Source organism: Blennius ocellaris (assembly GCF_963422515.1).
Source record: "Blennius ocellaris genome assembly, chromosome: 17".
Classification (NCBI taxonomy): Eukaryota; Metazoa; Chordata; class Actinopteri; order Blenniiformes; family Blenniidae; genus Blennius; species Blennius ocellaris.
In genome coordinates this window covers 10787554-10808422 of record NC_137666.1, presented here as the reverse complement: position 1 = coordinate 10808422, position 20869 = coordinate 10787554, and the positions used below count along the sequence as shown (strand labels likewise).

The 20869-nt window shown below is 42.8% G+C and overlaps 2 protein-coding genes across 2 annotated transcripts in view; both read left to right on the top strand.

Annotated features, from left to right (window-relative positions):
* Positions 1–6850, top strand: part of plb1 (phospholipase B1) — a gene marked incomplete at both ends in the record, with an annotated part of 14725 nt that extends 7875 nt beyond the window's left edge. Inside the window, 19 exons of the mRNA XM_080512630.1 lie at positions 249–353; positions 438–533; positions 629–700; positions 784–861; positions 953–1013; positions 1094–1152; positions 1364–1431; positions 1543–1586; positions 1697–1796; positions 1897–1948; positions 2051–2131; positions 3065–3130; positions 4077–4171; positions 4402–4483; positions 4574–4678; positions 4830–4925; positions 5503–5577; positions 5708–5822; positions 6786–6850. Of these exons, the coding sequence (XP_080368756.1) occupies positions 249–353; positions 438–533; positions 629–700; positions 784–861; positions 953–1013; positions 1094–1152; positions 1364–1431; positions 1543–1586; positions 1697–1796; positions 1897–1948; positions 2051–2131; positions 3065–3130; positions 4077–4171; positions 4402–4483; positions 4574–4678; positions 4830–4925; positions 5503–5577; positions 5708–5822; positions 6786–6850 (1515 nt within the window). The remainder of the gene's footprint in view (positions 1–248; positions 354–437; positions 534–628; positions 701–783; positions 862–952; positions 1014–1093; positions 1153–1363; positions 1432–1542; positions 1587–1696; positions 1797–1896; positions 1949–2050; positions 2132–3064; positions 3131–4076; positions 4172–4401; positions 4484–4573; positions 4679–4829; positions 4926–5502; positions 5578–5707; positions 5823–6785) is intronic.
* Positions 6817–20869, top strand: LOC308142729 (serine/threonine-protein phosphatase PP1-beta catalytic subunit-like). Its single transcript, XM_080513265.1, has 8 exons — positions 6817–6904; positions 11377–11508; positions 16892–17122; positions 17216–17320; positions 17848–17919; positions 18099–18250; positions 18836–18970; positions 19094–20869. The coding sequence occupies exons 1-8, from the start codon at positions 6853–6855 to the stop codon at positions 19196–19198; spliced, it is 984 nt and encodes a 327-aa protein (XP_080369391.1). The 5' UTR covers positions 6817–6852; the 3' UTR covers positions 19199–20869.

Genomic DNA, 20869 nt, shown 5'->3' with positions numbered 1-20869 from the left:
TGGGACACAGACTATTAAAATCCTGTCCATGAAGAATTTAAAACTCATAAGTGATCAACATCATGATTTAAATCTGCATTAAGGACAATTTAAAAGTTAAACATGGACAAACACAACACAGATGGAAAATCTTAAGAGCTTAACATACACATTTCAGTCTTGACCCAAAATAGTTGTCAAAATAAGATTAAACCCTTCTGTACACTCATCTTTTCTATCTTAACATCATAGCTTTTTTTTCCTTGCAGCAAACTATGAGAGAGTTAATCGACTCAGGACGATATGACACGAATGATAACTTCACTGTCGTACTTCAGCCCTTCTTCAGAGAAGTTTTCCTTCCCACAGTGGAGGTAAGTGCAGTCAGGTCTGCAAAATTAGAACTTTAGTTTAATTATTTGTTTCATTATCATTATTATCTTCCTTCTTTTTAAAAGGATGGCCGACCAGATCGCTCTTACTTTTCCCCAGACTGTTTTCATCTCAGCCAGAAAGCTCACACCGTCATGGCTCAAGCTCTGTGGAACAACATGGTAGATGTGGCTTCAAGAGGAGTCGTGTCCCTCATTTGCATTTTATTCCTCCGAAAATGATCCAAAGTAAATCACTAACTCCCTGAATATTTCAGATAGAGCCAGTGGGCAACAAAACCTTCACACAAGACTTCACAACCGGCATTGCTTTGAAGTGTCCTACTGAGGTAACACAGTTAAATAATACATGTCATTATTTATCATTATTTGAATTACTTTTATGTATTGGTGTTTTTCTTTCCTCTGCAAGACTGAACCATTTATCAGGACAGCAGTCAACAGCAACTATACATTTCCAGGTCCTTTACCCACTCCACCTCCAGTCACAGTGAGTTATGATTTCTGTTCAAAATACTACAAAAGTTCAACATCAAAAAAAAGTATATGATTATACATATTATGTTTGTGTCATTCTGCAGAACTGGGGAAGTGACTTTTCCTGTGATCACACAGCTCCATCCAACTCTGTGCCCACTTCAGGTAAACATCCAGTGATACTCAGTTATTTATTGCACAAAGTGAAATGCAAGAGATCGATGCTCACGTTAACATTTTATCAGCTCACAGTGTGCGACCAGCCGACATCAAGGTGATAGCTGCTCTTGGAGACTCGCTTACTGTGAGTTTCCACACAAGACATATGTAAAAGTGTGTGTGTGTGTGTGTGTGTGTGTGTGTGTGTGTGTGTGTGTGTGTGTGTGTGTGTGTGTGTGTGTGTGTGTGTGTGTGTGTGTGTGTGTGTGTGTGTGTGTGTGTGTGTGTGTGTGTTTTGATGAAGGTACTAAATGTGATCATACAAATAATCTTATCTTTCCTTATCTTGCATGAAGGCAGGTTTTGGTGCAAAGGCAAAGAGTTTGCTGCAGCTGAGAATTGAGTACAGAGGCGTGTCGTGGAAGTAAGAGACTGCTCACCAAATATACAATATACCAATAAACATTTTAAAGCACATTACGATTTGAGTGCATCTTTCAGATTTCACTAAGTACATTTTATTTCCATGACTAAGCATTGGAGGGGATAAAACCCTGGAGACTGTCACAACATTGGCAAGTAAGTCACTTTTCTGCTGAAATGCAATGCTCACAAAAGCCACTAGATGGGACAATTGATTTGAAAGACGGTTCGGTCTTCTTGCAGTAACAGCCTTTTCTGTGTAACAGATATACTCAAGAAGTTCAACCCTGACATAAAAGGCATGTCAAAAGGACAAGGAAAAAAGCAAACTGGTTTCAATGTGGCTGTATCAGGCGCTAAAGCTTCGTAAGATCCTATATTTCTCTATTGTAAGACTTGCAGCTTGTATTACTGTTCCACGTTTGAAACTTTAACTAATTAAAACCTCTTTATTTTTTGCACACAGAGGCCTCCCAGGTCAGGTCCAACGTCTGATTGAAACCATGAAAAACAACTCAGTGAGTTTTATTTGCCGCACCGTTTTAAAGTCAAGTACAAGAAAAGCAAGATCATTTCATTTATATGACTGTATTTTCTTCACTATTGCCCGGCAAAAATAGACCGTGGATTTTCAAAATGACTGGAAGCTTGTGACCCTCTTCATCGGCGGCAATGACCTGTGTCAGTACTGCAATGATCGGGTGAGTCGCTTGAAGAAACTGAACATGATCCAGTGGATGAAGGACACTACAAAAAGAAGGAGCACTGTGGCACTGGCTTAACGTCCCTTGCTGCTGTGTGACGCCCCTGTGTGGAGCTGTCTCATGATATCACTCCCCAAGTGGAACTGAGCACTGGAGCAGAATAACCAAGCTTTGTGAGCAGCCCTCCCCTGATTGTTTTATTGTATCAGAGTGTGATGAGAGCAGACATGGTTTCTTTTCAATGAGCACATTCTGTCACTTTGCCCCTCCAACACAGATTACCCCCTCCTCCGGCCCTCCTGTATCCCAGCCTCTGTCTGCGTTAAACAAGCACACAGGGCACAGTGACAGGCCTTGTTCTCTAAGAGGCATAAACAACACACAAGTCCACCCAGACTCTCTTTCTTCATCTCTCTCTCTGCCCCTCTCCTGCCCACTCTTTCATTCTTTTTTCCTTTCTTGTGTTGCCTCTCCTTCCCTTCTCCTTCCATTACTCGTCCAACAGGGCAGTCTCTCTCTTAATGCTTGTGCTTTGAAGCAGAATATCAAAGCGTAGCATCAATTTAAAATGAGCACTGAGACTGTGGTAGTGACAGCTTAGGGTTAGTTGTTGCTGCCGCGCTCTTACATGTTGCATGGCTCTTTTGGCTCATATGAGCTTGAATTCCAACTTGGCCAGTCGCTCTCCTCCTTGATGTGTTTTAATTATGCTGTATTTTTCAGGCCACAACATAGAGGCTCATGAAAAAATGCATGAGTGAGCTCATACATATGTTCCAGTGTCCATCATGAATTACTAAGCAATGTGCGCGTGTGTGTGTGTGTGTGTGTGTGTGTGTGTGTGTGTGTGTGTGTGTGTGTGTGTGTGTGTGTGTGTGTGTGTGTGTGTGTGTGTGTGTGTGTGTGTGTGTCTTTGTTTGAAAACTACAGGTGGCTTTATCACCTCAGAACTACAGCCATCACATGATGACAACCCTGGATACCTTATACAAAGAGGTGAGGTGACGTCAAATTGAATCAACACTGTTTGATCCTATTTGCAATGATCTTGTATGAATGGTGTATGGACTCGTTGGGTTTTTCGCTTTTCTCTCTTAAAAGTGTTGTATTCTGTGCTATATAAATAAAAGTTAATTGAATTGGACCCAGGCACCAATGGGCAGTTTGCATGGTGGAAAATGTAGGTTTTCTCCGCAAACTATTGTTTAAAAGGGTCCGTTCTTATTGCACGGTCCCACTTTGAAGAATATTTTAACAAAATTGAAGTTTTCCACAGGTTGGTGCAAAAGGAATGCAATATGTAGAGACTAAATAATACAGTATGTGCACGGAGTATGTACTTTACAGTGCATATTGTTCACTACACATGGTCAATCATCAAAAATACAGTTAATCCGATCAGGACAAATACATTAAAACTGTATTGTCCTGCTGTAAAAGAGGATCTTGAGTCTATTCATCCATGACCTCAGTCCATGACCTCAGCTCTCTACATCTTACACTGGCAGCTCACACTCCCTCTGTCCCAGGTGTGTGTAGTCTCAAGAGGATGCCGTGTGCCCTCCTGAGACAGAGGTTGCTGTATAGGTCCTTCAGGGGCAAAAGATTATGGTAATACTTTTCTGGGCAGGAGCTGTGGCTCTTCGTAGTCCTTTCTTTTGTTGCAATTTTCTGTTTTATATACATAACCTTTATAGCAGGTGGATATTGGGCTATCTGTGTGATTTAGTTCTCAAACATTAGCACATGTTGGTACTCTATAAAACATTTATATTTTGCACGAAACTGTTTAGTTCGACCTTTCCTACAATGAGATTTACATTTGTTCTAATAGTGTTGGCTTACCGAAAAGGAATACCTCTATCTACCGACCTTTGGATTGTTATTGATCCGGAAAAATATCAATGTTAAAGATTCATGATTTCATGTGCTCTGACTTTAGGTTCCCAGGACGATTGTCAATGTGGTGGAGATCTTGGAGATTGAAGGCCTTCGCAGGATCAAGAGGGACAGTATAGGCTGCAATGTCTTACAACCGTACGCTCATTAATCTACTTGTGATAAATTATTCTTTCACAGTATTGAGGTCACTAAGTGAAAAGCACCATTCTTGAAATTGCTCGAGTACAGGGGTTTTTCAAAGTATAGGAGAATAAGTTCCTTTCCCTGAGCTGGAACCGTGCTCCCCGTGACATATGAGTGAAAGTTTCTTTTGATTTTTTCTACAATACCCAGTAATATATTTTGATCCTACCCTTGATCCACAGGTTTGTCTGTCCATGCTTTTTGATGCCAGGCGATGATTCACCAGAGCTGGCTGAAGTAAAACGGATCAATCGGGAGCTGCAGGTTAGTCAAGAAAAAAATAGTGAAAACAAAATATGACGTCAACAGGGTCATTAAATTTGCAGCTATAACATCTGCATTATTTCCTGGCAGGTTGATACAGAGAAACTGGTGTATGGAGGCCGGTATGATGGCAGGGAGGATTTTGCTGTGGTTGTTCAGCCTTTTTTCAAAAACACCATCGTGCCTTTGACTGCTGTAAGCTCGCTGTGTGCCCACCACCCTCCCCTCAGAGCACTCCACATATACAAACATTGATCTTCACAGTGGTAACACGCCTGTGTCCTTGAAGCACATCATATCCATGAAGAGCGATGTTAGATTTTTTTTTTTTTTCTCCCTCTTCCAGGACGGCAGACCTGACTCCACCTACTTTTCTCAGGACTGTTTCCACTTCAGTGAGCGGGGCCATGCTGACATGGCTTCAGCTCTGTGGAATAACATGGTGGGTCCAGGCAAACAAGAAAAGGCTAAAAAAAAACAAGCTACTAACACAAGTCATTCGATTTGCACTATGGGCACTTTCCCCCCCCTGTGGAACACTTATACAACAAAACACAGTTGTGACAAAAACAGAAAAGCAACTAACTGATAAAATACATCCTAACATTGAATAAAAGGTCAGATAGTTCATGTTACGTATCAGGTTACTTCAGACAGCTGGAGCAGAGGAGAGAACGTCAGGAAAATTAAACTTCACTAAGCATTTTAAGATGAATTTTGTTTTAGAAAATCATGTCATGATTATTTCACCTTTGTTTCTTACAGTTTCTATATGCTGAAGATTCAGCTACTTTTGTGATTCTCATATGGCTCTGTTTATTTTTCATTTCTTGATTCACATGATTATAATAACAGAGGATGCTCTTTATTTGACTTTCTTGAGAGCTTGGTGAAAACATAATCATCTTTATATCTGTATATCAAGTTTGTTGAAGCAGGAAGACATCCCTGGACTAAAAAAAGGCTCATTGCAATTTGGTAAATAAGTAACAAAAATATTTTTTCTGTTTTGTCTCTAGTTGGAGCCAGTTGGTAAAAAACAGACATACAACAATTTTAGAAATGACAGAAATAGCATCAAGTGCCCTACTAAGGTAAGAGATCTGCCACTCAAACCATTTGCACATGCTACTGCTGACCTAGTTGTGCACAGTTTATAAATAATGACAGGTCATGGAAGTAAGTTTGACTCATTTTAAAGGCCTTCCTGTTAATGTGTTTCAGGAGCATCCTTATATCTTCACAAGAATGAACAGCTTTCCCAATCCAACCATGATCCCCAACCCAGAATGCACAGACACTTTGCCATTATGGGTCGGACCTGTCCTGGCTGTTGTCGGTGTTCTAGTTGGCTGCGGCATGAGCTCACTTTTCTTCATCTGCAGAGCAAAGAAAAGCAACAAGAAGATGTTAAATACCACATTTTAAAGTGCTACTTCCTGGAATTTTCATTGCACAACATGACAAGAAAAAGAACCAAAAAAAAGTGAAATAGTATTATTAAGGCTTCATATTAAGGCAGTATCAATAATAATGCATGAAAATATGACAGTGTTTTCGCCAATTTGAAAAGAGATGTTAATTGTTCCTCTGGAACATTAGTAATGAAAACAAAGATGGAAATTAACATTCACACTGAAATATATTATACATACTGCATTCCAGCAGAGTAAGCCATTTTTTTTTTTTACTTTGTCTCATGGATTCTATGAATGATGTATTTTTGTAAGTATTCAACTGGGAAATCTTATTTAAAAGTTATTGCTGGTCTGACAACCTAAACTAATAAAACCACCACCTACACCTGCCAATCAGTGAATTACGTGTGTAAAACTACTAAATTACGTCTACTGACTTCCATTATCTTATTGATATTTGGTATTTTTAGTATTATCGAAATAAAATGTATCTTAGTACACCGATGTAACATTTTTCATCTGTGTAATGGATTGATATAAACAATAAAATACCTGATGTCAACAGCTCAATTTAGTGAGTTTTGTTAATCAAACAGCAATACAATACAGGGACACGCAGAAATCATATCTTTTTTATCGTCATAAATACTGGAAAAACAACAACAAACCTGGAAGTAAGCCGATCATGTTTGACAACCTGGACGAGACAGAAAGTCTACTTTCACTCACTTTTTTTAAACATTAAAAGCAAGATGCCAGTGGCAGCCCTGATTACTATTTTATCCACCTGTGCCCCAATAAAAGGAGAAATCCTCCCCATTTTTTTTTTAAATAAGCGTATGTAAATGGTTGCCGGTTGGTGCGTCTGTGTCTCCGCACCACAGCGCCCCCTGGTGCCCACACGAGTCGCCCCGAGCAGCACTGTCCAGCAGCACAGCACCACAAGTGAAGATGGCGGAGGGTGAATTGAACGTGGATAGCCTCATCTCTCGGCTCCTGGAAGGTGAACCATCTTTACGCGGATTATTGCATTAATCCGAGGTTCGATCTATTGCACGCGGCTCCCTCCAGCTCCCGGTGGCTTCTCCACGCAAGAGGCGGGGAAAGTGTTAGCTCGCTGGGCTAGCTGTGGCTAACGGCACCGCTAGCTTCCTGTGTTTATAAACAGTTAGCGGTGAAACGCCTGCACGGCTTCTTTGGCGCAGTATTTACCCGACAACCGAGATTAGTTCAGCGCGGCATACAACTTCTTTTAGTTTTTCGTGACGGAGACACACGGTCTCATTTATATTTTCCACGCTATCGAGGAGTGGCAGAACCGTTACGTTTTTTTTCTCATGCGCGTTGTTCGTGAAATCATTAGAAACGTATTTTACCACGTCTTGAACTATTTTCTGTCACTCGCCAGCCTGTTATCATCCATAAAAAAGGTGTTTAATGCGTGTTGGTGGCGTGCTTAGTGTCTCCCTTTTATATTATTTGTTTTTTGGAGAAATAGACATTCTCCGTCATCCATGATTTGAGATCCTTCCTAATGCTTGTCAATGTAACTTGGTTTGTCTTAGGAGTTTCGCAGGTTGCTGCCATCCAGGACACTGATGCTCACACCTCCTCTTCACATGTCTATAGTGTGTGTTAATACAGGCAGGAAAGGATAAACAAATGGCACTACAAAACCCATCCGTGTTTTTGCAGCCACTTTTTATAAGTGTATTTATTGCCTTTGTGGTTTGAAGGCTTGTGGGCCAGACAGAGGGAAGGGACGAGCACACAAAAACCTAAAAAAAAAAATAAAAACTCTGATGTTGACTGTTTCACCTGCTCCTGTAGAAAGAGCAGAGTTTTTTTCTGTTCTCCTGGGAGATGAGCACTTTGAGTCACTCCCGAACCACTACTGCAAATTCACTCGTCCTTGGCATACTTTCCATCTGTGCTGAGGAGAGGAGGCATCATGCTGAGCCTGGATTTGTTAGTTGTCATGATGTGGCTGCAGTTGTAGTTGCCACTGCGGTGAGACTCTGAGGAATGTGATTCCCTCAGTCATCTGCATGTTGTTTGATGACCGTGCTGTGTAGGTGTTGGACAGCAGTTGACTGTGATTTCTAGCAAGCCATTTTTCTCACTGTGACCTCCACTCAGGCCCTTTGTGCGCAGGCTGTGATTATGTTGTTCTTAAGTACAACATGAGCTTAACCAATGCTGCGTTCATGTACCTGGGAACTGTGTACCGGTGTTGCCGGAGTCCAGAAAACAGACACATTCAACACTTACATCAGTCAAAAGTGAGATGAAATGAGGCTCAGGGGGTAATCTTTATATTCACATTTTTTTTCCGCGTGTTCTCCATACTGCCGTTGCTTTGTTTTCTGTTTTTCATCTGTTTTAAACAATTGTTCTAACTGTTCCTATGAGGCTCGGAAGCATGACTTTTGCAATATCGTGGCAAGAGCGACTGTTTTGTATACCTGAGTACAAACACAATTATTAAAAATATATCTTCAGTAAGATTATTTATTATCTCATGACTTTATTCACCAACTTGCTTCCGGTGGCTCTATACACATCCGAGTTTCACTGAACACAGTTGGAAATGTTCTCACTTCCCAGAATTGAAATCCTGTGTAAGCGGTCATTATTTGTTTTGATCTTGGTGATATGCAAAAGAAAATGGTATCTGTTTTCTGCTTTCACACCAGTGAAGCAAGTGACACAAATGACTAACTGGGATGTTATCATTTCTCACAGGTTTGTAAGATGTGGTTAGTGGTGTGAGTTTGGGTGGAATATTATTCACTTGTTAGAAATTCTATCCACTACACACTATTCACTACTGTTTATCTCTTAAAAAGAAATAACTATTGCTGAAATGCCCCTTGCAAAGCATGAAAAGTATGCAGAAGGCAGCGTTCGGCGAGCTCTGATATTCTAAAGTGTGGTATCCTTGGTCTTTGTGGGGTTCATGGCAAGCTTAATTTCACACCACTGTCCTAGGAAATGCTGACGTTCTTCCCCGGAGCCTGTTTGGTTTTTTTCTTTGATGTCAGTCGGACTACGATGGCGTCGTCGTCAGCAAATGTGACGACGGTGTTACTGATGTAGATGACTTTTGACGTCCTATTTTGTCCCACTGTGATGGTCTGTTGCACAGTGATCTGCTTCAGCCCCGGGTGGCCAGTTTCCGTCCTCGCTGTGGGTGGACAACTGCGTTCAAGGCCGGACTGAAAGCCACACACAGAATCTTCAGAAAGATGATGTTCCGGTTAAAATTTGTGTCAGCTGTGCTTTAATATTTCTCCGTTTGTCTCGGGAGTTGCCTGGAAATAATCAAAACTATCTGACGGCTCGATCAAAAACTATTTATTTGCAGACTTTAAAGGCACTTGAAGCCATGCTTTAATATTTAATATTTAATATCAAGAAAATGTTTCCTTGACTTATTGATTCCAAGAATGTTCTGTTTTCCCAAAGTGCAAAATCTGGTTTTCTTAATATTTTGCACCATTGATTGTCATCGGGTTAGTTCTGGTAGCATCTTACTGGAGGAACCCATTAATTACAATACTTATTAGCGATGATTCAATACCATCCATCCATCCATTTTCCTAATGCTCAGCACAGATATACATTACTCAACAGAGCATCAAAAGGCCAGCCAAGTCACTTTAAAGAGGGTCGAGCTTTTATCCAACTCCTAGAATTTCACAGTAGCTTAATTATGTTTTACTAAATTGATTCTTTCACAGTGAGGAAATCCAATATATATGTAATATAATTAATAAGTGCTGGACACTTGATCCATATATATGTCTTCTCATACTTTTTCCAGTGAAACACAGAGTGTCAGTGATTTGGTTGATCATGTTTGCAAATCCCCGGCAACCATTTCTTCATTTTGGCCTTTGCCCGTTCGGTCTTCTTAAGGCCGTAATCTCTTTTTAAAAGTGCCAGCATGCGCAGCGCGAGAGGCGAACAGCGAAAGGTTAAGCATTAAAGCCGAGCAGACTTAACACCCGGGCTTTACTCGCTCTGTTCTGGTGAAGCCGTGGCAGTGAAGAGGGAAGAGACGCACTCCTGCAGTTTTGTGCCGTTTGGCATGCGCAGCACACGTGCATGAAGCATTGCAGATACAGTATATGGAGAATGAGAAGAAGAAAAAAAATGAACTGGATACAGTCCTCAGTAGTTTTTAGCCCTGAGATGCAGCGTCTGTCAGAATCCATACTCCTCCACGCTGTGTGCTTTTCTCAGATTTGCTTGGATTGCACGACTGATGAGACGGCGACGTCCTGACGGTTTGAGGAGATCGTCTCCGTAGCATGCGAATCCACGCGCGTGTTTATATTTGCTCAGAAATGCACGCGGGGAGGCTTTTGGGGAATTCCTCACCAGTGTACCTCTTAATCCACTTGCTGCGTTTTGTCTTTTTTCTTTCATTTGTCATGGCTTAAAGAAACGAAGAGGCAATTGGAGGAAGGATCTAAAAATAAAACAACCAAATGAATTTGTTTCGTTGGATTCAGCTTCAATTTATTGGACCCTTCCGTGGGCGTCTTGCTTTAAGGCAATACCAAAATGCTTGGTGATTGCATAATATCGCGGTCATGAGTTTGTTCCTCACTTTTGTTTCCATTTTGAATGGTTTATTTTCATACAGTATTTGAAGATGCTTTTTGTGACGTCAAAGCAAGACGGGCAGTGTTGCGTAAATGCGGTGCAGCTGCTTTTCACAGTTTCTACACCAAATGTGCTAATAAGGAAATTAAATCAGGTTTTTTTTACTATTTGTTTGGTATTTATTTATTTGTGTTTATCATTTTCTTATAGAAATGCACAACATAGCGCTTGTATTGTGTCGCTTATTAATAATCTTTTCACTGAATAAGCAGAAATGAAAAACAAATTAAAAAATTGTTGCATACCGACTTTTTTTTTTTTTTTTTTTCATTAAAGAGGCCCAATTTTTTTTTGTGTGTATATTCTCACTTTCTTCACATCTCGGGCTATTAAAGCTGCCGGCCGCAGTCGACGTTTCCAATTCTCGCCTCTCCTTTCATCGCGAAGAGATAAATCTTCACTGGGAGCGGTGGCGGCGCGCCAGAGAGTAGACTTAAGCTACCGGCGCAACCACACAGCCAATAAACCCACACCAATGCTGAAGATGCAAGCTGCTCTCGACGCCGGAGCGGTGGGTTTGTAAAGACGAAGCCTCTCTAAGCTACAGAATCATTACGCCCACAGTTCATCAGTTTGTAAGATAGCTTTGTGGTTCTGCCACAAGTGTTCCCCCCCCCCCCCCCCCCCCCCCCAAAAGGTGAAAAATCCATCGTGGCTTCATGAACAGTGACTGATGATAACAGTCGTCGATGGCCCTCACTTCGTCTTTTCTCGCAGGGCCTGGCGGTGTTGCGTTTTCGACACCAGCCGATGAAAACGGCTATCGATGGCTCTGAACTGTGTGTTTTCTCTCCTCTGCAGTGAGGGGCTGTCGCCCGGGGAAGATCGTCCAGATGACGGAGGCCGAGGTGCGGGGCCTCTGTATCAAATCCAGGGAGATCTTCCTCAGTCAGCCCATCTTGTTGGAGCTCGAGGCACCGCTGAAGATCTGTGGTCAGTGTGTCAACGGGTTCTATTTCACTCTGCTATTTGGTTTTTCCTCTTCTGTTTGTCCTGCTTCGGTAATTGGCTCTAAGCCGGGCAACACCCTCTACTTTCTTTCAACAGATTCACGTTTTACTTTTTGCCGAACACAATAAGTACTGAGAATCTACGAAGAGAAAAACATGTATATATGTATTTTAAATCTTCATAATCTTTCCAAACTGTGAAATGCGTCCCTTGACGCATTTTCTGCCTTTGTTTGGTTTTGTTTTTTTTTTTTGTTGTCCAGTCATTTATTATACAAGTACTCTGTGTGTTTTATTTTTCTGAAGCCATCCGCGAATGTCAAACAGCAATATAATCAGAATTTGTAAACAGCCGCTCGTGTAGACCGCTCCACTCGGACTCTCTGAAAGGTTGAGTGCACCAAATGGCAAACTCCCACTCAGCAGAGCATGCAGCACAAAGCCTGCGCTGCCTGGCCCACAGAGGCAATGTTTGATGCAGTCCAGGGTTTACTTATGTAACCAGACCACATAGCACAGCCTCAGCCTGGGTCATATATAAAGCCACTCCCGCTGTCTTGACTCAGCTGCCCTTTTTTATATTAAAGCCACATATTGTATACACACACACACGTATGCACAGATTGTATGTCACTGTCTTATATCCTTGAGATAGATGATTTAAGGCAAGCAAAAAAAAAAAAGCACAGTGATTAGTGAGCAGCTGCTGAAATAGCTGCAGCTCGCCGTCACGGTCTCTGCCTATCTCGGCACACTCCCACATCTTTTATCTCGTTCCTCCGGTGTGGAGCTGCAACTGCAAACAACACTGAACCCTCTATATACAGTGTGTGCCACTATCCTTGGGGGAAAAAAAAAAACCCAGCGCGCTCATCTACTATATACCATTCTATTCCTACACGCGGTCAAATATTTGTCCTGATGGTCTGAGATCATCTGCCTTTGAAGGCGCAGTTTGGATTTCAAGTGATAAATGATCGTGAGAATGAGTGATTTGAAGTCCAATTGATATGGTTCCCTATCAACTTAATGTTGAAAGAGTGACGGTGTCATACATCTGACCCCAAAGTGATCAGAGTTGGCGTTTAAAAAAAAAAAAAAAATTAGACACTGTGGTGATTGTCATGGTGTGATTCATCACTGTTAACCTTCTTCGCTACTAAACTTTTTCGCTTGACTCTGGATGGCAGTTGTGAGGGAGACCCAGCCCTAGGAGAACGTGTACACACCAAAAAGGGACAAACACAAGCTTTCGATCATTTACTAAGCCTTTCATGTTCTTCGTGAAACCGTCATTTGAGGATTTGTCAGATCAGACATGTTACAGGTGGCTCCCAGCGACATGTTGGAGCTGCAAAGCGTGTGTCTGGAAGACCGACGTGCCCGGTGTGAAACGTGTGCCAAATGAAAACGTGGCTCAAGATCCACCATGGCGACGCCAGAGACGTTCCTGCGTCGGATTGTAAAGTCATTATTAAAATAATCCAACCTCACCGTGATGATTATTGACACGTCAGAACTTGATAGCATTTATTTAAGTCTATCTGTAAACAACACGGTGATTCTGTTATTTGTAGGCGTGAGATGGAGATGTTTTCTGACTGGAAACACGAGTCGGACTAAGGAGGTGTCACATCGCTACATGAACTTTGGAAGGGATTTTGCTGGCAGTAATTGTCCCTCCGTTTAAAACTTCCCCTTGGAGATGCCATCTTAATATGATTTTAATGAAACAGATGGAGGTCAAATTAGTTTAATTATAACAGAAGGCTTCAGCGGCTGGATTTCGACCTGCAGTCCTCGAAGTGTGAGTGGACGAGCCCCCATCCAAAGAGCTTGAATCACATTGCTGGTAAAAAGAAGGCACAGATTTGACTTGATGCCACACCCCTCAGGGGACAACCCCCCCCCCCACACACACACTTTGAAACCCAATGATTTAGCCCAGTCAAATGACCATTCCCCAGCTTTCCTCATGCCGTCACTATTATTCCAATGCTCGGCATAAAAAAATAGTCTAGGGAAACATAAAGGAAGATTTTTGCACACACAAAAAAATCAAACATTATGATATATCTTCATTTGAGCAACGCAGTGAAACATAATGTGATTCCCACATTAATTTCTCTGGCCAAGTGAACCGGAACTCTGTGGTGTTTTAGGGTGGCATGAGCATTATAAATCATTGCAGCACCGAGTTGGTTCTTGGTATTCTTGTGGCTTCCTCACTGTTGTTTTGAGACGGACTCGAGTTGTTGCAAACCTTTCCTTTAATTAGCAGGTCTGTTATTTTCACCCCCCCCCCCACCCCCCCCGGGTAAAGAGTCTGGGATAACTTGATTGCAAGTTTGCCAAAGAGACTAAATTAGGAACTTTTTGGCCAATCGCTCTTGTTGACAGATTCAGTATTTGGCTGGACAACTGGACTTTTATCTCGGCCAGAAGAGTGGCAGGACTGCACTTCCACAATGTGCACACGCCGAGAGCAGCGGAAGCTCTGACAGGTTTTGACTTCAGCAGGAGAGGATCGGTGTCAGAGACACTCCAACAGACTCACAACAGACTGCAACAAAAGCTGATTTAAACACTTAAATTACTGAGATACAACATTACACTATGTTGTATCTTAAAATAACTTCTGATCTTATTTTGAATTCCTTGTGTTTTGCCAGTGCATATTTTTGCCAGTCTGCAAGTGTCGTAACTTTAACAATACAGCCTATTTTTAGTTGTCGGCTAATTTCAATTACGCTTAGAATGAATTCAGTTTTCCACGTGTCTGCTTTAATGATACAAATAATTATCTTACCCTCCACTTATTAATTGTTCTCGTGATCCTCCTATTTTTTTAAAGGATAAAAAAAACTCATCCCATGATGCCAGGATTGATGCCCCCCCCCCCCCCCCCCCGAGGCTCTCTAAAGCACACTTTAAACAGTTAGGTTGTCCTTCTGTAGAATGCTTTCTGAGTAGTTTAATTCTGTGTCCTTTACACTCATGTTGTGTTTTTATGGGATTTCTGCTCCACGAGTCGATCACTCGACAAAAGGTCATTGCAGCAGCGCACTTGATTACTGTCTCATTATTCAGGTACCTGTGCTCGTCTGATAATACGAGTGTCTGTTTATTTACCACATTTGAGAGCCTGCGTGCGATTTTTATTGCCGCAGAGCTGCGGTCTGACCTTTTCTGTGGCGTTGTATTGTCATCTTTAAAATCCCTGATCTCAGGATTTATGTTGTTACTGGTTGCTTTTTTTTTTTCTTTTTTTTTGTAGTTTCTATGTTTACTGTGTTTTTCAACCCTAAATCTTTTGGCTGCTATTCTTAGATAGTTTAAACGTGCAAAAACAGGCTGTGTAAATAATTCACCCCGTCGTCCTCCAATTCACATTCACGGCAATAACTCCTACAGCAAGCCTTGTGTAAAACTTACAGGCAACATCATGAGTGTGGAAAACTGAAATAAAAATGAAAACGGCGGCATCAAAGACCATCTTTTCTTTCTATTTTTTAAATAATCTGGTTTATCCAGGTTTTATTACAGCACCACAGCTCATCTGAAGTTAACCCCGCTCTCACAATAGTAGGTTTGGAGTTCACTCACCCCCCAGCTGTCTCCTCAGAGATTACAGTCTGTCCAAATGTTGGCCTTCATCGGCTTTTATGAGCAGACGCTACAGCAGAAACGAGCTGTGTAATTGTCTTTTGATTCATTCTTCTTTTTCTGTTGGCACAAGTGGATATTATTGTCTTGTGTTTACTCACTGCTCCGTATTTACTCTCTTGTCCAGTATGTGCCACTTTCTTTTTTCCACCCCCCCTCCCCTCCCCTTGTCCTGTTTGGCAGCTTGGACAAACAATATGATGTGATTGAGAGTTGTCCGGTGTCAGAACAGTGTTTGCTCTCGCAACAGGACGAGATTTAGGATCTCCTCCTGTTGCTGCCTTTATTGGAAGCTGGCATGGCGACCGCACACGACCCAGGTGGGAACGCTCAGATGGGCCACTTTCGGAATTCCAAATCAAAAACCATCTCTTTACAAAACCATCATGTTTTGTTTTGTTTGGGTTTTTTTTTAATGAAATATTTTTAACTTTCAAGTCCCTTTCAGGTTGTGCAAGTAAGTTTTGGTGCAGTGGCATAAAATAGGAAACTGGGACACCAACAAGCTTGGATGATTTTTAAAACCCGCAGCAGTATTTTTGACCTCGGTGATGTTGGCAGATGATTGCCTTTCATTTACAAATGGCATTATCTATGGAAAGGTCGGGGACGTTGTGGCGATGCGGTACTTGGACTGCGAGCCCAGAATGGACACAGAAATGTTGGTGAATCACAAAGGACCTCGGGGCCTTTTTTAGTACGAGACAGAACTAGAAATCAAACATTCCAAACTATTCCTTAAATCTTTCAATTGCATGGAAAAGTGCGCACATGCAAGCCATTCGAAGGCGCAATCAAAAATAAGTGTGTCTGTGTTGCCATAGAGGTTTTGATTGCCACTTGCGGTTTGGGTTTTGGTGCGCGGATTCGTGACGGGCACAAGCAAATCCCGCCAACCAGACTCCGAACTGCAGCGCAAAGTTGCCAGTTTTGTTGGCCACCTTTATAATCTCTTGGCCAGACAGCTGTGCAGCTTAAGAGCAGCTATTTCATTTAGATTTGCATTTTGCTCCGCCTCGTAATGAGGCATTGCCATAAAAAGAGTGTGGCACATTCAATTTGCTCTCCCGCTTCGGTCAGAAAGGAGCCCTGTCATTATTGTCCGAGCCTTTCTCGCATTGGCTCTCCTCAGCCATCTCTGTCTGGGGCACTAAATTAGAGCAACTCTTGAGTCGGCGCGAGAGGATATAAACGGAAGCGGGTCTCGGCGAGGTGATGAAGCCAGTGTTCTCTGCAGAGATGCTGCGAGAGCAGCTCATCACACTCTGACTGGTGTCAGAGAGAGAAGATGTTGACCCCGAGTCCTGTGAGAGTTGTTAAAATTAAAGTGTCTGTGTGTGTGTGTGAGTGAGTAACCTGGATTGTGAGGCCTCTTTCCCTTGGTAGCTCATTTCCTGAGGGCCACGGCATTGATCCTGTTGGCAGTGGCAATGACTCATTTCTTTTTGTATGTGTGTATTGTAAATCCTTCATGTTGCTGCTGCAGTACAAGTAAAGCCCGGCTACAGCAACTACATACATCTCCAACAAACCTTCAGGTCTTGGAATATTATTAATATCAAAACGACTTGAGAGATTGAAGTGGGGGGGATGAGAACGTGTTTAGCCCTGCAGATGCTTTGGTTATTTTCTGCTTTCTTTCAATGATCTCTTCTAATACCCAACTCTTCCTCTTCCTCTGCTCTTTGCGTCTCATCCAGGTGATATTCATGGGCAGTACACAGACCTACTGAGGTTGTTTGAGTATGGGGGTTTCCCTCCAGAAGCAAACTACCTGTTCCTGGGCGACTATGTGGACAGAGGGAAGCAGTCCCTGGAGACCATCTGCCTTCTGCTGGCCTACAAGATCAAATACCCAGAGAACTTCTTCCTGCTCAGGGGCAACCACGAGTGTGCTTCCATCAACCGCATCTACGGCTTCTACGATGAGTGTAATGATCTCTCCTCGCAGGCGGCCACCGCCACCCGCAGAGTCCGGCTCTGAAAATGTGTGTTTGTGTTTTTTTTTCGTTTTTTTTGAGCAGGCAAGCGCAGGTTCAACATAAAGCTCTGGAAGACCTTCACCGACTGCTTCAACTGCCTCCCCATCGCTGCTATTATCGATGAAAAGATCTTCTGCTGCCACGGAGGTGAGTGACTTGACGCTAACAATACATTTCCACTTGACCTCACCGGTATATTTAACCCAGAATTTAATAGGATGTCAGTCGACCCTCAACAATAACAGGATAGGACAATTAAACATAACGCTTTTGTTTAATGGCCCTAAGTTCACATAAAGTTTGGAGGTGTGTAGCCATTGACTCTGCAGATGGTTGACCACCTCGGCACTTTGTTGTCGAGTTGCTGTCGTCCCCAATCGCTTCCACTTAGATGCAGTACGACTGACAGTTGATTGGATATTTAGTAGCAAGGAAATTTCATGCCGTCACTGCACCGTGTTGGAAATCAATGAGCTCCTGAGAGCGACCCATTCGTTCACAAATGTTTGTAGTAGTCGTCTGTGTGTCTTAAGTGCTTGATTTTATGCACCCGTGGACACGGGAGAGATTGGAACACCTCAATTCAATGATTTGGAGAAATTGAGGAGATACTTTTCGGTAAATCAAGTGTATACGTCACCAATATTAAACACTCCCTGCATTTTGTATTTCAGGACTCTCACCTGATCTGCAGTCGATGGAGCAGATTCGCAGGATCATGAGGCCAACAGATGTACCTGATACAGGTACCAAATCATGTTCACTTCCTCTGGATTTCTATGTTTAGGAATATACTACATCAGTAAATCATCTGTGTCTTTTGGATTTTTAGCACATTAACACGGCTGCGGTGTGTTCATGTTTATTCTTTTTTTTCTCTATTTGTTCCACCTCTCCACCTCCCCTCTGTCTCTCTGCTTCTCAGGCCTGCTGTGTGACCTGCTGTGGTCAGATCCAGATAAGGACGTACAAGGCTGGGGAGAAAATGACCGCGGCGTCTCCTTCACGTTCGGGGCAGACGTGGTCAGCAAGTTCCTGAACCGCCATGACCTGGATCTCATCTGCAGAGCCCATCAGGTGATTTAGAAGAGGGAGCAGGTTCGAGAGCCAGTGCGTGGCAGTGAAAACCAAGACAACTTTTTTTGAATAGCTTGTTAAAATATCCTCATTTGGATTTTCACTGTAAGACGTAAAATGTCTGGTTTTGTCCCAAGAGAACGAGGCAGTATCTTCAGGAGGATGTTTTGGGGGAAGTTGGTCATCTGGAAACTTTCCATGTGTGGGGTTTAAAAAAAAAAACAACAACCAAAAAACCCCATAGTGCAGCAGTTTGGTGAAGGCTTATCTCCATTTTAATGAGAAAACCCTCAATCAAATCAAAATCAAACAAAAACCTAAATCGTCTCTCACAAGCTCAGGAGTTACGGTTAAATTAGCCGCTGCTATTTCAGCTGTGTGAGTGTGTGTGTGTGTGTGTGTGTGTGTGTGTGTGTGTGTGTGTGTGTGTGTGTGCGTGTGAGGCGTTCCGTATCGATTCACATGTAGGTGGTTTTTATAAACTCGACCCTGATCGCAGCGTTGGACTCTGAGACGAGCCGAGGATGTTGTTCCTCGGTATCGATCGGCGCGGGCGGACGAGTGATGTCGTGTGTCTTCCAACAGGTTGTGGAGGATGGCTACGAGTTCTTTGCCAAACGCCAACTGGTCACACTTTTCTCTGCTCCAAACTACTGCGGGGAGTTTGACAATGCCGGCGGCATGATGAGCGTCGACGAGTCGCTCATGTGCTCCTTCCAGGTACAATGACGAGCACGCGTGCGTTTGGTTGTCGTCTCCATCCTCGATGTGCTCTTTGTGTTTTGTCTCTAAAAGTTCCGCGTGTATCTTCTCTCTCTCTCTCTCTCTCTCTCTCCCGTATAGATCCTAAAGCCCTCAGAGAAAAAGGCCAAGTACCAGTATGGTGGTGTAAATTCTGGTCGCCCCGTCACTCCACCCCGCACCACCCAAGCCCCAAAGAAGAGGTGAACAGCCGTGGCCTCCTCCTCCTCCTCCTCCTCTCCCCCCATCCTTCCCAGGTCTGCCATCGCAGCAGCCCCTGTAACTCCCCTGTATAGCGGCGATACAGGGCTTATCTAATTGCCCCCACCTCCCCTCCTCCTCCCCTCAGCTCCACTGACAGCTCTTTTCTTAATGTGTATGTGTACATACATTTGCTGTGACCAATCTGTTTTATTTTATTTACATTTTTTTTTTTGGCTGTTTGTTGGTATTTTTGATATTATTAACAAGTAATCCTTCTAGTGGTTTTACTTCCAACGCTATTCGAGGTTTGCTGCGGTCCTGTGTTGCGTGAAGAGACGCCTTCTCTAAATGTAGAAGGACAATGTGACGTTAGAAGGAATCCCTTTTGAGTTCTTTCAAGACAACATGAAGGAGATTGAACTTTAATTTTGCCTTGACCTCTCAAAAAAAGCCGAGAGGATCCTTCCTGTGGGTTGGAACTGAAGTTTCTGTCTGATGCTAAATCCATAGAAGAAATTAACACTCCTTGTAACCCAGTTTAACCCTTTTACGGCGTGTGCAGTGCACTTGGCGGGTGTCGTGCACGAGCACGTTTTGTATATTTAACCGATGAGAGAGTGCACATCCCCGCGATTTAGCCAAGAATGTGAAAAGGCCGGCTTGAATGAGACGCAGAGGATAAACGAGCTGCTGCTCGGCAGTCGACGTGCTCGACCCCGACACAACGCCCCGTGGCCATCCATTACTCTCCTCCACCATCCCTCCCTGTGCCTCAGCTTCACGCCCACTCAAAAAACTCGCCACTTTTCACTCCGAACTGGTATCAACATTCTCTAGTTGCTCTCATCCACCTCATTTTCCCCCATCCCCGAACAAATCGCTTCATGTTGAGAGAACAAAAAAAGAGAGTTCATTTCAGACAAGCGTGGAGAGTTCTGGACCATAAATAAATGGTACATTTTTTGTAGATTTGTGTTTTGCTTTGTTCCACGGTAGAAAAGCAAAACTACTGATTGCACGTGTCTAACTTGTCCAAGTGTGTCATTTGTGTGGTGAAAAACGGAGAACGTTTCTACAAAACAAAACTTCACAAAGTGCTTCGCAGTATGTGAATTGTGCAGTGTGTGTGTGTGTGTACGAGGCACTGAAAAGGCCCGAAAAGAAAAGGTTGCCTGTGTGGTAAAATGTCGGCCATCCTTCCTTCTCCTCACCCAGTCTGTGGAGGTACAGGGAACCAAAACTGAGGCTCTGACGGTGCAACACTTTTTTGTTTTAGCATGGCTATGTGAGTGTGTCGCCACCCGGTGTCCAAATTCAGTATTACAATGCATAGTCGCTCCTAGTGATTGGGCGTCCATCACTTTACTGTGTCGTCATTTGCTACAAGGAGGTTCTACTGTCTCACTGACCAGCAGTTCACCCGGTTCAAGGTTTGGCTGCACGAAAGATGCAGTTTGATTTTTAGTTGAAACCGTTGCCTCTTTTTCTTTCTCTTATTGTTCTGCTCTTCGTCGTTATGTTCTGTTGTATCGTTTTGTTCTCTTATTTACATGGTTTACTTTTGAAATCATTTAATTTATTTACCAATAACAACAAGACAACAGTAAAGTGTTGCCAAAAGCTGTTTTGCAATTTGTACAAGTTTGTTTGAAAGTCTGAATTCAATAAAATGTA

What these genes read in the sequence shown, in the direction of transcription:
- LOC308142729 (XM_080513265.1), top strand. Translation starts at nt 6,853, where the DNA reads ATGGCGGAGGGTGAATTGAACGTGGATAGCCTCATCTCTCGGCTCCTG. An exon ending in CATCTCTCGGCTCCTGGAAG is followed by an intron (nt 6,905 to 11,376) that starts GTGAACCATCTT and finishes TCTCCTCTGCAG; the next exon opens with TGAGGGGCTGTCGCCCGGGG. An exon ending in CGCTCATGTGCTCCTTCCAG is followed by an intron (nt 18,971 to 19,093) that starts GTACAATGACGA and finishes TCTCCCGTATAG; the next exon opens with ATCCTAAAGCCCTCAGAGAA.